The 14377-nt window shown below is 40.9% G+C and overlaps 1 protein-coding gene across 1 annotated transcript in view; it reads left to right on the forward strand.

Moving 5' to 3' along the window:
- ENTPD1 (ectonucleoside triphosphate diphosphohydrolase 1) overlaps positions 1-14377 on the forward strand; it is a 78919-nt gene that overhangs the window by 24966 nt on the left and 39576 nt on the right. Inside the window, exons 3-5 of the mRNA XM_008582608.1 lie at positions 8694-8811; positions 11375-11525; positions 13682-13841. Coding sequence (XP_008580830.1) covers positions 8694-8811; positions 11375-11525; positions 13682-13841 — 429 coding nt within the window. The remainder of the gene's footprint in view (positions 1-8693; positions 8812-11374; positions 11526-13681; positions 13842-14377) is intronic.

A 14377-nucleotide genomic window follows, 5' to 3' on the forward strand; every position in this document is an offset into this window, starting at 1 on the left:
GGAAAAAAAAAAAAAAAAAAAAAAAAAAAAAAAAAAAAAAAAAAAGAACAGAATTCCTAAGGCTGGTTAATTTGTAAAGAAAAGAGGTTTGTTTGGCTCACAATTCTGGTGGCTGGAAAGTTCAAGATTGGGCAGCTGCATCTGGTGAAGGCCTCATGCTGCTTCAGCTCATGACAGAAGTGGAAGGGAGCGGGCATGTGCAAAGAGATCACATGGAAGAAGCAAGAGAGAAAATCGAGACAAGCTGCTCTTGCAGGTACTAATCTATTCTGATGAGACCAAGAACTCACCCCATCTGGAGGGCATTAATCTATCATGAGAAGTCTGCCCCCATGACCTAAACACCTCCCAGTAGGCTGCACTTCCCCACACCGCCACATTGGGATTAAATTTTAACGTGCATTTTGTCAGGTACAAACCACATTCAAACCACAGCAACACCAAAAGGAAATATCAAGGAATCAGTTGGGTAACCAGATCTGGATCTATCTTTTCTGGGCAGATGTCTACTGAACTGCCCAGTAGAAATATAAGGCAAGCCGCATTTTAAATTTTCTAAGAGCCACATAAAAAATAGTAAAAAGAAAGAGGTGAAATTAATTTTTTTTTTTGACTGGTAAGGGGATTGCAACCCTTGGCACGGTGTGGTCTGCACCGCGCTCAGCCAGTGAGTGCACCAGCCATCCCGATATAGGATCCAAACCTGTGGCCTCGGCGTTCCAAGGGGCCGGCCTTAAATTAATTTTAATAATATACATATTTTGTGTAATCCAATACCTCCAAAATATTATTTCAACATTTCGTCAGAATAAAAAATTATTAATGAAACATTTTACATTCTTTTTTTTTTCATACTATCTTCAAATTCCAGTGTGATTTTAACTTATAGCACATCTCAATTCAGACTCGTCACATTTCAAGTGCTCGGTAGCCACTCATAAGACAGCACAGGTCTAGATTAAAGATATATCTTTGATGGCATTCCTGTACCGAAGCCTCAGAAAAGGATGAGATTATCTAGGAAGGGGCTATAAAGTGAGAGGAGAAGAGAGTCAAGGACCAAGTCCTGAGGAATTCTATCACGTAAAGGGTGAACTGTGAAGAGATTCCTCCTGAAGCATAACGATGACGTTACTTCCATTTTTTCTTCCCATGAGTGCTGTGAGTCATGAAATGTCATCCCCATTTTATAGATAACAAAACAAGAGTCTTAGAGGTTCCCCTGCCAAAGGCAGAGGTGGACTTGACTAGAACCCAGTTTTCTGACCCAGACTGATGTTTTTTCCCATTTGTCTTAGTTTTTCCAAACAGCACATTCAAATAACAAGAACTGTAGGCTCAGGAACGGGCATCTTGTCCATTACACTGCAATGGCATGTTGCAATGGCATGCACTGTAATTTGAAGCACCTGGGGAGTTTTTTCAAAATGCTGATGTCTGGACCCCACTCCACATCAATTAAAACAGAGTCTTTGGTGGGTAAAGCCCAGGCTTTGGTGTGTTAAAAGCTTCCTGGGTGATTGTAATGAGCATTCATGATTGAGAACCATTGCTTTGAAGGGTTTTGAACAGGGAGGTGATGTCAAGAGTTACGTTCCTGAGATTCCTCTTGGCTGCAGAGCAGATTAGAGGAGGAGAGACCAATTAGGATGCTCCTGCCATGATCTAGGCAAGGAGATAAGGTCAGAAATAAGGCATTGTCTGTGGGGTGAAGGGAGGACATAATGAGAAAGACTTAGCTTGACCAGATCTTGGTGAACAGATTCCTTAGAAGACCTTTTAAGATCACGATGGAACAGGTACCTTGGGACAACAATGCTGAGAGAAAGCTCTAAAGACTTCATTTTAAGGCGGTGTTGGCCACAAGCTTCTCTTGGTGCAACTTCATACATGGAAAGACTTTCAGCTGTCTCTCTACCAGTTTCCTCTGATTTGTCACCCTTGTCCTCTTGCAGGGGTGATTATTCTGCCTGCCCAGAATGCAACATAACATGGGCCCTGTGGACATTTAGTGAAAGATTGGTGTATTATCATCTTTGCAGTCTGCCTGCCCTAGTGACAAGGTGACATTTGTCTTTAATCCTGCTTCTCCTCATCTGACTTGCCCTCATCTTGCCCAGCTCAGGTTGAGCCACCAGTGCTGATGATCCAGTCTTGTCATCTCCCTACCTGACTAACCTTGGATTATGACAAGGTGACATTTGTCTTTAATCCTGCTTCTCCTCATCTGACTTGCCCTCATCTTGCCCCGCTCAGGTTGAGCCACCAGTGCTGATGATCCAGTCTTGTCATCTCCCTACCTGACTAACCTTGGATTAGGCCTTGTTGGGGAAGGTGGTGGCCTCATGCCTGGGCCACATCTGGCATAGCACAGCAAGAACTCTTTATGCACTGATGTGTTTAACGGCCCAGCTACCTGCTAGGTTATATACATATTGAGGACAGGGTCTGGGTTTCATTTGTCTTTGCATATGTTTTATTTATTCATTCACTCAATTCATTCATTTAACAAATAATAATTGAGCATCTACTCTATTTTAGGCCCTGGGGATAAGGCAGTGAGAAAGACTGGCAAAGTCCTTACCCTCATGGAATTTATAATCTAGAGGGGTAGATAATCATTAATCAAATAACCACAAAATAAATGTTAAATTACAACCAACACAGCATCTGGCTTGGGTAGTTGCTCCATAGAAGTTTGCTGACGCGGTGAATAGAGTGAGCATCTTGAATAGATAAAGTTACTGCCTCCTTGGATATGAAGAGCACAGGACCAGCCTGATAGTAGGAGGCATCAGTGTGGGAGGCAGACTCCTGCCTCAGAATCTTTTAGAGATCCTGGTTCTCCACTGTCAGCCCCAGAGCCTTCTCAGTTCAAACATCCAGAGTGCAGGACCTGGGAATCTACATGTGTAACAGGCATCCTGGAGCATTCTCATGCCAGCGAAGCCTATAAACCAGTGCCTATAGACACTAGGTACACAATGACCACTCTAAAAAACAAAAACAAAAAACCATAGGCCTTAATGAACTGAAGAGTCATTAGTTGTACTTAAGTCTCCCTGGGAAAGTGCCTTTGGTGGACCTAGGTGTGGAGGTAGCTCTTTGAGATCTGCTTGGTTCACCACTTTTTAATTGCCTGTTCATCACTAAACACTAGCAGTTAGTGAGTTGTCAGATATTCCTTTTAGCATGAACATTACATATTTTGGCACACACCGAGGCTCTCTCACACAGGTACCAGGCTGACCAGACTGAAGGTGGACCAATGACAGATTGCTCACCAAACTGGAAAGGTGTCTTGAAGCCTAACAATGAAATAGCCCATCCCATGCAATAAAGCAAAGAACTTTTTTATGGGGTAAGTTACTTAGAGTATAAGTACCGCGCGCTAACCGATTGCGCCACTGGAGCACTAACTTACTTAGAGTAATGGGTAGGGTGGATGGCAACCCTAAAGCATAAGCCAAGCTTCTGTCCACATTATCTCAAGACCGAGCTCAGGTTTGTGTAGGCAATTAATAACCAAACTCAACTATAACTAGCTCCAAATGTTGAAGCAGGTAGCCAGGCTGGCTTATTGCCACACTGGTACTTAATCATTCCTTCTTTACAGACAGCAAGTTGTTTCTATCTATTGTTCTAACTACTTTTTCCCTAGTTACCGTATAACTTTATGGGAAAACTCTCACAAAGACATAACAACTGGTAAGGGCCTAAAATGGAGTCAGTTCCACATTGACCCAATACCAAACCACATGCTCTCGTTAAAAGCTGTCACTTCCATGGAATGCAGGCTCAGGGACCAGACTGCTTTGATTTCAATTCCAGATCTGCTACTTTCTAGCCAAGACTTTGGGCAAGTAAATTCTTCTCTCTCTGCCTCAGTTTCCTAATATGTAAAATGGAGATAAGACCTATTTGGAGGATGGTGTGAGGATTAAATAATGTAAGAACTTACTTGTCAGAGTGCCCAGCACATCAGAACCCCTCAGTGGAGACCAGCTGTCAACACTACTTTAATGAAGATGTGTTTTATGGAAGGCTTTTAGCTATTAGTGTGTTATGGTGACTGTACTCTGTGGGATTTCCAGCTGCTGCTAAAGGGTAAATGTCCTTTCCCCATGCATCTGCTTTTACAAAATGAACTAAAGTGCTGTTCTTAGATAAGCCTTTCTGATACTCTGTGGGATTTCCAGCTGCTGCTAAAGGGTAAATGTCCTTTCCCCATGCATCTGCTTTTTCAAAATGAACTAAAGTGCTGTTCTTAGATAAGCCTTTCTGATTTTTTTTTTTTTTAATGAAGAATTGAGAAGGGTTTTCTCTGATTTTCAGTTTCAAATACTCTTGGAAAATATCTGTGTTATTTTTACTCTACTGGGTTTTAATATTGTCTGGTTTAAAAACAACATCTAGAGATGGATGGTGGTGATGATTGCACAATGATTTGAATATACTTAATACCACAGTAATGTGCACTTAAAAATGGTTGAAATGGTAAAAAATGTTATGTATATTTTACAACAACAAAACCCCATAAAAACTGGTTTATATTAAAAATCTGGTAACTCCAATGAAAGAAAAAAGAATGGAAGAAAATAATCTCTAAATGTTTATAGGCCCTGCTAGCATCTCATAGCTAACATAATTTATTTATAGAGTACTAGAGGGACATTCAAAAGGATAAGCTTTGTTTATAAACCCGGGATCACTGAGACCAACTGATGAAGCTGCTGAAGTTACCATTAAAGCTACAGGAACTTTCAAGAAGGTTTTTGTAGAACCAGTGTGTCTGAAGGGACCGTGAGAAGTTAATGATCACACTGTTGCCTGTGTTGCCTGGCGTCTTACTCTGTTTTGTGTTGCAAGAACAGTACCATAGACTAGGTAGTTTATAGAGAACAGAAATTTATGTTTTCACGGTTCTGGAGGCTGGAAAGACCATGATCAAGGCGCCAACAGGTTTGGTGTTTGGTAAGGGCCTGGTCTCTGCTTCCAAGATGGTGTCTTGAATGCTGCATCCTCCGAAGGGGAAGAACGCTGTTTCTCACGTGGCAGAAGAGCAGAAGAGGGTGAATTCACTCCCCAAATCCCATTTCATAGGTCTCCACTAGCCACGCAAGGGCATTTCTACTGTTCCGCTTTCTAGACCACCAGTTCTGCTCATGCAACATAGCTCATGAAGGTTAGTTGTGATCACTAAAATCATGCCTGTGACCAAAAACTAGCTAAGGACAAAATTGTGTGCACAGTAGATTAAAACTATCCCCCAAACACTATACATTTTAAAAAGACTGTTAGGAAATAAATAAAAATAACAGTGATATCTAGTTGGTGGAATCTTTTTTGCCTTTTTTCCTTCATTTTCTAGGTGATATTTAATGAACGTTTAGTACTTTTAAGATAGAAAATAATATTAAAATAATAATAATATTAAGGGAATGACCCAATACCAAACCACAGATCTCTTTTTCATCACCCAAATCTTTGATTTTTTTTTTCTTTAATGTCAAGGACATACAGCACCTTTTAGAAATGTTCAAAGTGTGAGCTACAGAGAAACATTAGGTTTCTTCACCGCCAGACTTCTCTGAGGCATTCACTAGCTAATGGGCTTGTGAGCCCATGATGGGGAGAGTGCATGAGTATCCCCTAAACTTCTGGGAAGCTTTATTTGCCAAGACCCTTGCAGGCGTCATGCTCTCTGGAACATGCATTGGAAAATGCTGGTATGGTGGAAAGAGAACAAAAGGTAGTGGCTATCTGGGCTGTAAATGGACATTGTAACAATGAAAGGTAAACCCCAAACGTTCAAACTGAGAACTTTCAAACAATCATGCTTTATCTGTCTCTCAAGCAGCAAGCAATGCCAATTTATTATTTTGCAAACCATTTTAGAAGACAGAAAGCATTTGGCACGCTTCAGCAAGTTAGATTCCAGTGTGCCGCATACACAAGGTGAAATGTCCTCAGTTCCTCTGTTAAAATATACTCCACCCCCTCTCAAACCCTGGCCAAAGGAAATGTAGCAAAAGCTTTTGTTTCTCAACTACCTCACTGTGTAAGGCCTTAAAGAAACAGGCTGATAAAAGCAAGGCTGATTCCTTGGCTCTACTGGAAAAATGACTTTTATGCCAGTAGTTAGAAGTAATACAATGTCCTGATTCCAGATAAAGGCTGCTGGCTGCAGCTGCTGCCTCACTAGCTTTTATCTTATGCCGCTGTGGTTGGAACATTTTCTGGCAAGAAGAATTCAGGGGCCCTGCTAGGGAACAACAGACTTTTCTGCTGTGTGGCCCCTGAGCCTCATTCTCCACTCGGGGGGTTTCCCATGGGTACAAAGGACCCAGACCTTAGGGAGTGTTGCTGTCTGCCCACAGTGGTCATCACCTAAGCCTTTTCTTGGATTCCTTTCACTGCAAGCCTAGCTGCAGAGGAGTCTGTCTAGTTTGCTTCCTTGCTGCCCAAAGCAAGTACACAGGCCCTTTTCTTTCTAAGGGCATAACAATTATTACTAGAGGGATTCCTTGCTGTGTGTAACAAGCCAGAGAACACTGTGGAGGTTATGGAGGGTCAAGGATCCTTACGAGGTCTGCACAGTGATACTCTTTGGTTTGTGGTGAAGTGAAATAAAGTTTCACACTCAAATAGGCTCTACTTTTAGCCATTTCTAGTGGCCCAGGGAGGTCTCTTAAATCCTCATTCTTGTCTTCTTCCTGGAAGGTCTTAAGTTCTTATCAGGTGATAAGACAATATGAGGATATATATATATATTGCTAAGTATATACATATTGCTAAACTAAGTATTTTTCAAGTGGCAGACCACACTTAAAGGACCACAGCTCAAATGAGCAGCAAAGTGAGATGAGAGTATCTGGTTCATGTTTCAGAAGTACCTCCTCTGTTTCTCTTCCTTTTGTGTCCCCATTAATTTCCATCCATTTTTCTCTCTAGTATATGGATGATGAAAAATACATGTGCCAGGATGGTCTCCTCACAAGCCCATGGGAGATGTCATTAATCAATCACAGCATTTCTTCCCCTGATTAAGCCCAGGGATATAACCAAAAATTAGTATCAATTGATCGAAATGGGCATTCAGCAGGCTACTCCTGGGTATATACCCAGAAGAAATAAGAGCTTATTTCCATAAAGTGAAATGTACAAAAATGTCCTGGCAGCTATGTTTGGAGAATGGATAAATATATGTGCACACAATGAAATACTCTACAGCAATGGAAAAGGATGAACTGCTGATGTACACAGTTTGAATGCATCTTACAGAGAGCGTAGAGTGAAAGAAGTTGGTAAAGGAGGCACACTATGTAAGTCCATTTATTGCAATTCAGAAACAGGCAAAACTCATCCATGGTGACAGATGTCAAAACAGTGTAGTTACTCTTAGAGGAAGGTGACTGAGGGGACACCAGGAAGCCTTCTGGGGGTTAGAAAATGTTCTGTATCTCGATCTTGGTGTTATATGGATGTGCACATATGCAAAAATGTATTGAGATGTACACCTGAGATTTGCACACTTTGCAATAGCTATCCCTCATTCAATGTCCTTAAAAGGGGGCACCAATTTGAAAACGATTGCCCAGCCTTTGCTCCTATGTTTCTGTGTATAGGAGTATAAGGTCTTGAGTCTGACTCTGATTCAAATGAAGGCTCTGTCATGTATTAGCTGTGTATTTTTAGTAAGTCACTTCAGTGATTTACTCTTTGCACTTTAGCTCCTCACCTATATAGAAGGGATAAAAATAGTGCCTACTTTATAGCACTGTTCTGAGAATTAAGTCAGATAATTCATGTAAAACGCTTCATACAACAACTGCCTGGTAAATTAATGCACCCATGAAATATGATGTGGTGACTTTCTTCTTTCTTTCTCCTCTGACCATCTAGTTCTCCCTGATGCTGTTTTCCCTTCTTCCCCCTACTTTTGCGCTCCCTTTATTGGTCCTTTTATCTCCCCTACTCTTAAATACATATTTTTAAAAATGTATTGAATACAATTTTATAGTTATTTTTGTAATTAAAAAGCAAGTGTGCTTAGTATTTTCTATGTCTCTTTAAAACGAACTCCAAATTCATTGAACTGAAATCAGATGAAGATATTTATTATGTCTATATGGCCCTCAGTGGATTAACTTATTGGTTCCTAAACTTGTCTGCACATTAGAATCTTATAAAAATTCCAAAGCCCAGGCCACATACCAGACCAATTACATCAGGATATCTGGGGCTGGAAGACAGGCCTTTGAAGCTCTCCAGGTGATTCTAGTATGATTCCAATGTGTAGACAAGTTTGAGAACTACGAGATTAATGGCTTTCTCTTCCTTCTATAGTGTCTCAGATTCTTCAGTATGTGGTTCTGAATCTTGGCTGCACATTCTAGAATCACCTAGGAAGCTTCTAAACAACACTGCTGCTTGGGCTCCACCCTGGGCAAGGCCTGAATATTTCTAATGTGCAATCAGCATTAAGAGCCCTATTCTAGAAGGATTAGTGTCCTAGTGGATCTTGTCATCAGGGCAACTCCAACCCTGCTGCCCCCAGCAGTGTTCTTCTCGAATTAAATGTTTCTCCTCATGTCTTTGAAAACTCCTGTCTTTGTCCCTTTTCTGTTGCAAGCTGAATATAGAGAAGAATGATGTGATACTGATAAGTTTTTGGTTTGTTTTGCCCTCAGTATGGGATTGTGCTGGATGCAGGCTCTTCTCACACAAGTTTGTACATCTATAAGTGGCCAGCAGAAAAGCAAAATGACACAGGGGTGGTGCATCAGGTAGAAGAATGCAAGGTAAAAGGTAAGATGAAGAATAAGGGAAGGGGAGACTGTGGGGCATGAGACGACAAGGGGTGTATGGCATGTAGAACTCGAGAAAGAAGCCCCAAGTATAGGAAGCCAAGTGAAGAACACAGTGGAGCTGCTATGGTTATTTATTATTATTGTAAAAGTAATACTAAAATTAGTCCTTAATAATCAAGCCCTTGGGGAAAAAACAAATTTTAAAATAGAGTAGTAACGGCTCCCATCAACTGCATGCTTTTCACTAAGTACTGAACGTGTGTTATTTCCTTCCATCCTCACAACCTCCTTTTGGGGTATGTATTGTTCCCATTTTTAAAAAATGAGGGCACTGAGGTTGAGAGAAGTTATACCACTTGTAAAAGGTTACTCGAGCTAGTAAGAAATGGAGCTGGGGTTCAAACCGAGGTCTGCCCAGCTTCGAACCCATGTCTTAGCCAGTGTTTCTCAAACTTGAAACTATCAGAACCACCTGGAAGGCTTGTTAAAACACAGACGGTGGACCCCACCCCAGAGTTTGAGTCAGCAGATCTGGGATGAGACCTGAGAATTTGCGTTTCTGACAAGTTCCCATGTGATGCTGATGCTGTTGGTTTAGAGAATTACTGCTCTCTTAATCTTTATACTCTTTAAAAAAATTTTTTATTTATCAATATACAATGTAGTTGATTTTCGTGTTCCTTTACCAATTCCTCTTTCCCCCCCTCCTCCCCACTCCCGGCCTATCAACATCATATCTGTTCACTTGTCTTAACAAGTTCAAGGAATTGTGTTAATCTTTATACTCTAATCTACAGCTTGGAAGAAATTTTTGAAAGCCTTCAGCTTTTGTGTAGGCAGAAAAGACTAAACCATAGGCTATTAAGGCTGGGAAAAGGACCTTGTGGACCTCGTTTAAATCTTGTTTTACACAGAAGGAAACAGAAGCCTGGAGGATTAGTGCCTCGTAGGTAGCAACAGAACCAGGACAAGAATCCAGCTCTTCTAACTGCACTCCAGGCTTCCTACTACTTTTTTTTTTTTTATGGCTGGCTGGTGCAGGGATTGAGTCCTGAACCTTGTTATCAGCACCACACTCTCCCCGGAGAGCTAACTGCCAGCCCCTGGTAATATTTTCTTTTGTTTTTTTCCTCTGAACTGCTGCATTACATATTAATTTTTTTTTCTAGTTAGTTTTCTTTTAAAGTCATAATACAAGTTAGAGTTGTCGACAGTTCAGCTCTCTCCACTCCCTCCACCCAGCATCCCACCATGTACCAGAAATCACCACATGGCGCTGTGAGCTCTGACCTTTATTTCTCTCGACCTTTTGACCCAGGAATGCACTGTTTATTTTTGGTCAGACACGTAACCCTAGATCCCAGAAGATAATTGACTTTTAGTCTGATGGCTTGTGGAGCCCACTACTTTTCATAGTTTGTCATAAAAGTAGTAGACAGGAGATATTTCCAAGACAGCAAGCCATTCTACCCAGTAGCATGATATCCTAAGACTTTGGTCCCATCAATACTGAGATGCTACTTACAGCATTTCTTAAAGCCCAAATCCCCCATTTTATTGGCTTTTATTTAACTCACTGCATTCCATTTTTAAGAATTGTTTTTTAATCTAACAGATGTCTTTCTTCTGAGACTCATTGCCTGAGCGTTCGGCCTAACAAATGCAGTATTTTCCCTGCTCAAAAAAGAGATTTCTCTAGTTATTTAAATATTTAAGGCCAGATTTTCTGAATTGAAACCGTTAGCCGATAACTTAGAACTGATTTTCTCATTACAGTTAACAGGCTGTTTAAAAACCTGTAAATGGTCTGCCTAACTTATTTCAATAATTATCTTTAAAGCAAATACTCGCTATGAAGCCCTGATAGTGTAGATATTTATCTTAATGTGAGATGAAAAGTGTTGAGTGTTAACTTCAAAAAGCTTAGGAATCTTGGCTCCAGTTCTCTCCATAGCAACAGTTAGTTTTGCTCTAAAACTGGAAAAACAGTTTTACTAGGGAGGCAGGGTATCGGCGTGGAAAAGTTGCTAAGGAGACAAGGACTCTATTCCTGTTTCTTCTAGCAAGGAAGAAACTCCTCCTCAGAAATTTTAGGGCGCTGGCCATGATCACATAGCTAGTTAGCACAGCTTCTATCTTTTCAGTCAAAGCCCCAGTGTGTCCGGTGCTTATTTTAATTTTTATTTTAAGTGTCATCTTTATTTAGGTCTTTTGGGAGCTAGTGTTATGTACAGCTTTGTGGAAGAAACATCAAAAGGCAGCTAATAGAGTAGCCATCTATAAGATCCCCATTAAAATCTGAGAATGTCATGCAATTGAATATGAAATTGTGCCATCCAGTGGCGACAGTGTTGAACACCAGACAAACCCAACCTGACGTTTGAAGACTAAATATGGTGCGTTACCCTCCAAGTACACCAAGCTAGTATGTAGCACATCAGGAAATTGTTTTCTTATTATTTTTTTCAGAAAACACCATATTTTTGCTCTAATGTTGTCAGTGTATATGCTATACTTTTTTTTTTTTTAAGTTTGTCATCATTTTCTACATCTTTCCCTAGGTCCTGGAATCTCAAAATATGTTCAGAATATAAATGAATTACATAGTGTCCTGAATGAATGCATGGAAAGAGCCAGGGATGTGATTCCGAGGTTACAGCACCAAGGGACACCTGTTTACCTGGGAGCCACGGCAGGCATGCGGTTGCTCAGGTATAGCAGCGCATAGGGACCAAGAATGCTGGGAGTTAGGCTTGGCAGTGCAAGAGCCTCTGAAATTATGGGAAAGGACCACACTTCCCTAACACCCTAAATTATACACATCCCAAAGTCCATACCAAAGAAATACAATTTCAATAAGTGAGTTAAACTTCCAAACTCTTAGTATGCATAGTGTTATGATTTTAAGTATATAGAAAAAGTCCTCTTGTCCATTTCCCCATGGAAAATTCAAGGGGGAGAGTGCAAAGGCAGGGAAAATTGAGCCTATATACTCTGGGATTTGGGGCTACAGACTTAGCCATTCAATATCTGGAAGGAGGAAGACTAGAAGAGACTCACAGACATCCAAAGACATAAATAATCACAACTAGCACCTTTGCTGGTTACCGCTTGGTACTCGTGTGCATTATTTGTTCACTTGTTCATTCATTCATTCAGCACATATTGAGTGCCTACTCTGTCAAGAATAGGAAGTTGATGATTCAGCCCTCAAGGGAACCAGAGTTTTGATACAGGGTGATCAATTCTTTAATACAGAAGTGCCCAGAGCTGCTATGGGAGCACATTTGGCCCTGCCCAGAGGAGGTCAACACTTACCAGAAGAGGGAATACGTGGGCTGAATTATGAAGGACGAGTTGGAGGGTGAGGAAAGGGCATTACAGGCAGAGCTGACAACATGAATTTCGTAACCAATGTTCATTTAGCACCTATTAACGTGTCAGGTATTGTTCTAAGTGCTGGGGTTGCAGCAGTGAACAGGAGTAAGTCCCTGACTTCATGGAGTATCTTTTAATGGAAGTGCAAAGGCAAGGAAGTGTGGGAGACCAGGGCATATTCAGAGGACTGTAAGTAGTTCCACATAGATAGAAGATAGGGTGTATGTTGTAAAATAATAGTAGATAGCAGTTCATATTATTGAGCCCTTGCTTTGTTCTTAGCATGGTGCATGGAGTATCTTTTAATGGAAGTGCAAAGGCAAGGAAGTGTGGGAGACCAGGGCATATTCAAAGGACTGTAAGTAGTTCCACATAAATAGAAGATAGGGTGTATGTTGTAAAATAATAGTAGATAGCAGTTCATATTATTGAGCCCTTGCTTTGTTCTTAGCATGGTACTAAGCACTTAACATACATTGTTTAATTAAATCATCATAACACCTCTATGAAGTCAGGGATACTATTAACTATTACTAACCAGATAAGGAAGCTGTGGCTTACAAATGTTAGGTAACTCACCCAATGTCACATGCCTTGGTTCTGAGTGGGATTCTGAGATGGCAGGGTCCAGACCATAAAGTGACATGTGGGCCATGTTAGGAAGTTTGAGTTTATCTTGGAAATAGTAGGAAGCTATTAAAGGGTGTTACACAAATGGCGACACTGGGAGAGAAGATGGATTGGAGGGGAGGAAAGCTGTGAATAAAAAGAAGGCAGTTAGTGGGTATGGGAGCCATTCAGATGAGAAATTACACGGGTCTAATGTCAGCTGGAAGGTAACATCCTCTCACCCAGAAGCTCTCAGCGTTGCATAGCCTAGATCTTAGAAGAAATTGCATCTCATCTTTATCATGACAGTCCTGGAAGACTTCTTTAGGTTTCACAGTCTAAAACATACCCAAGACCACATAATATGAGGAAGATTTTTCCCAGTCTGGCAGCAGGGGAGGTTGAATATCTGTCCCAGGTTATTTTCCACCTGTTTTCATCTAACGCCATAATTAAAAACCTCAAGCAGAGTCTGGTTATGTAACCAGCTAGGAGCGACCAGTAATGGCTAATATAGCACACACCAACTTTAGGTGTAGTAATCAAACAATAAAAAGCTACCACCAGCACAGTAATTTTAAGAGCTTTTGATATTTTTTTTTTTGAGCCAGGGAACAACAGAACAAAAATGGTATTTTAGGAAGACCAACCTACCCAAGGACTGGAAGGATTTGGATTTGGAGAGATGGGATCAAAAGATAAGTTCTGCCTCATCTGAAAGAAGAGTTCCTCTGATAGCCGTGTATAGGGATCTCCATCTCTCCATTTATTTCAGTGTGTTATAGTTCACTTCTTAGGAGCACTGTGTGGAAGCTCTAGCTGAAATGGGTGGGTGTAGTTATTAAAACAAAAATGGTAACCTCAACTCTTCTTTTGTGCAGGATGGAAAATGAACAGTTGGCGGATAGGGTCATGGCTGTGGTGATGAAGTGCCTCAGCAACCAGCCCTTTGACTTCCGGGGTGCCAGGATTATCACTGGCCAAGAGGAAGGTGCCTATGGGTGGATTACTATCAACTATCTGCTGGGAAAATTTGTTCAGGTGAATACCTCGCAGCACCCATGGAGGTGACTCACTGGGCACCAATGCCATTGCTATCCCAGGCAGTACTTGGGTTACTAGCCAGAATGAATGATGGATGAATGAATGAATTTAATCCCACATTTGGAAGGGTGACTAGAGGTATAATTCTCTTACAAGAACTTCTATTATTGAAGAATAAGGAAGCCATGTATTCATCTTAGGGAGAATTAGGAGAAATTAAAAATTTATCATTAAAAATAAGAATAGCTAATATTTGCCTATGTGTCTTGTGCTGCGCTAAGCATTTTTCATGTGCTGTGTGACTTCATCCTTCAAACAACAGTATGAGTTACTATTATACCCATTTTAGAGCCACAAATTCATGCCTAGAGAGGGTAATTATTCTGCCCAAGGTCACATAGCTAATGAGCAACTGAGCGGGGATTTGAACTTGAGTCTGCCTGGTCCCAGACCCTTTGTTTGTAAACAAGTTACACTGCTTGTATGTTGTTGCAGTCTGTGCTATGCATTTGAAGCCCTTCTTTTCTTGCTGT

Source organism: Galeopterus variegatus, unplaced genomic scaffold (assembly GCF_000696425.1).
Source record: "Galeopterus variegatus unplaced genomic scaffold, G_variegatus-3.0.2 Scaffold2680, whole genome shotgun sequence".
Lineage (NCBI taxonomy): Eukaryota > Metazoa > Chordata > Mammalia > Dermoptera > Cynocephalidae > Galeopterus > Galeopterus variegatus.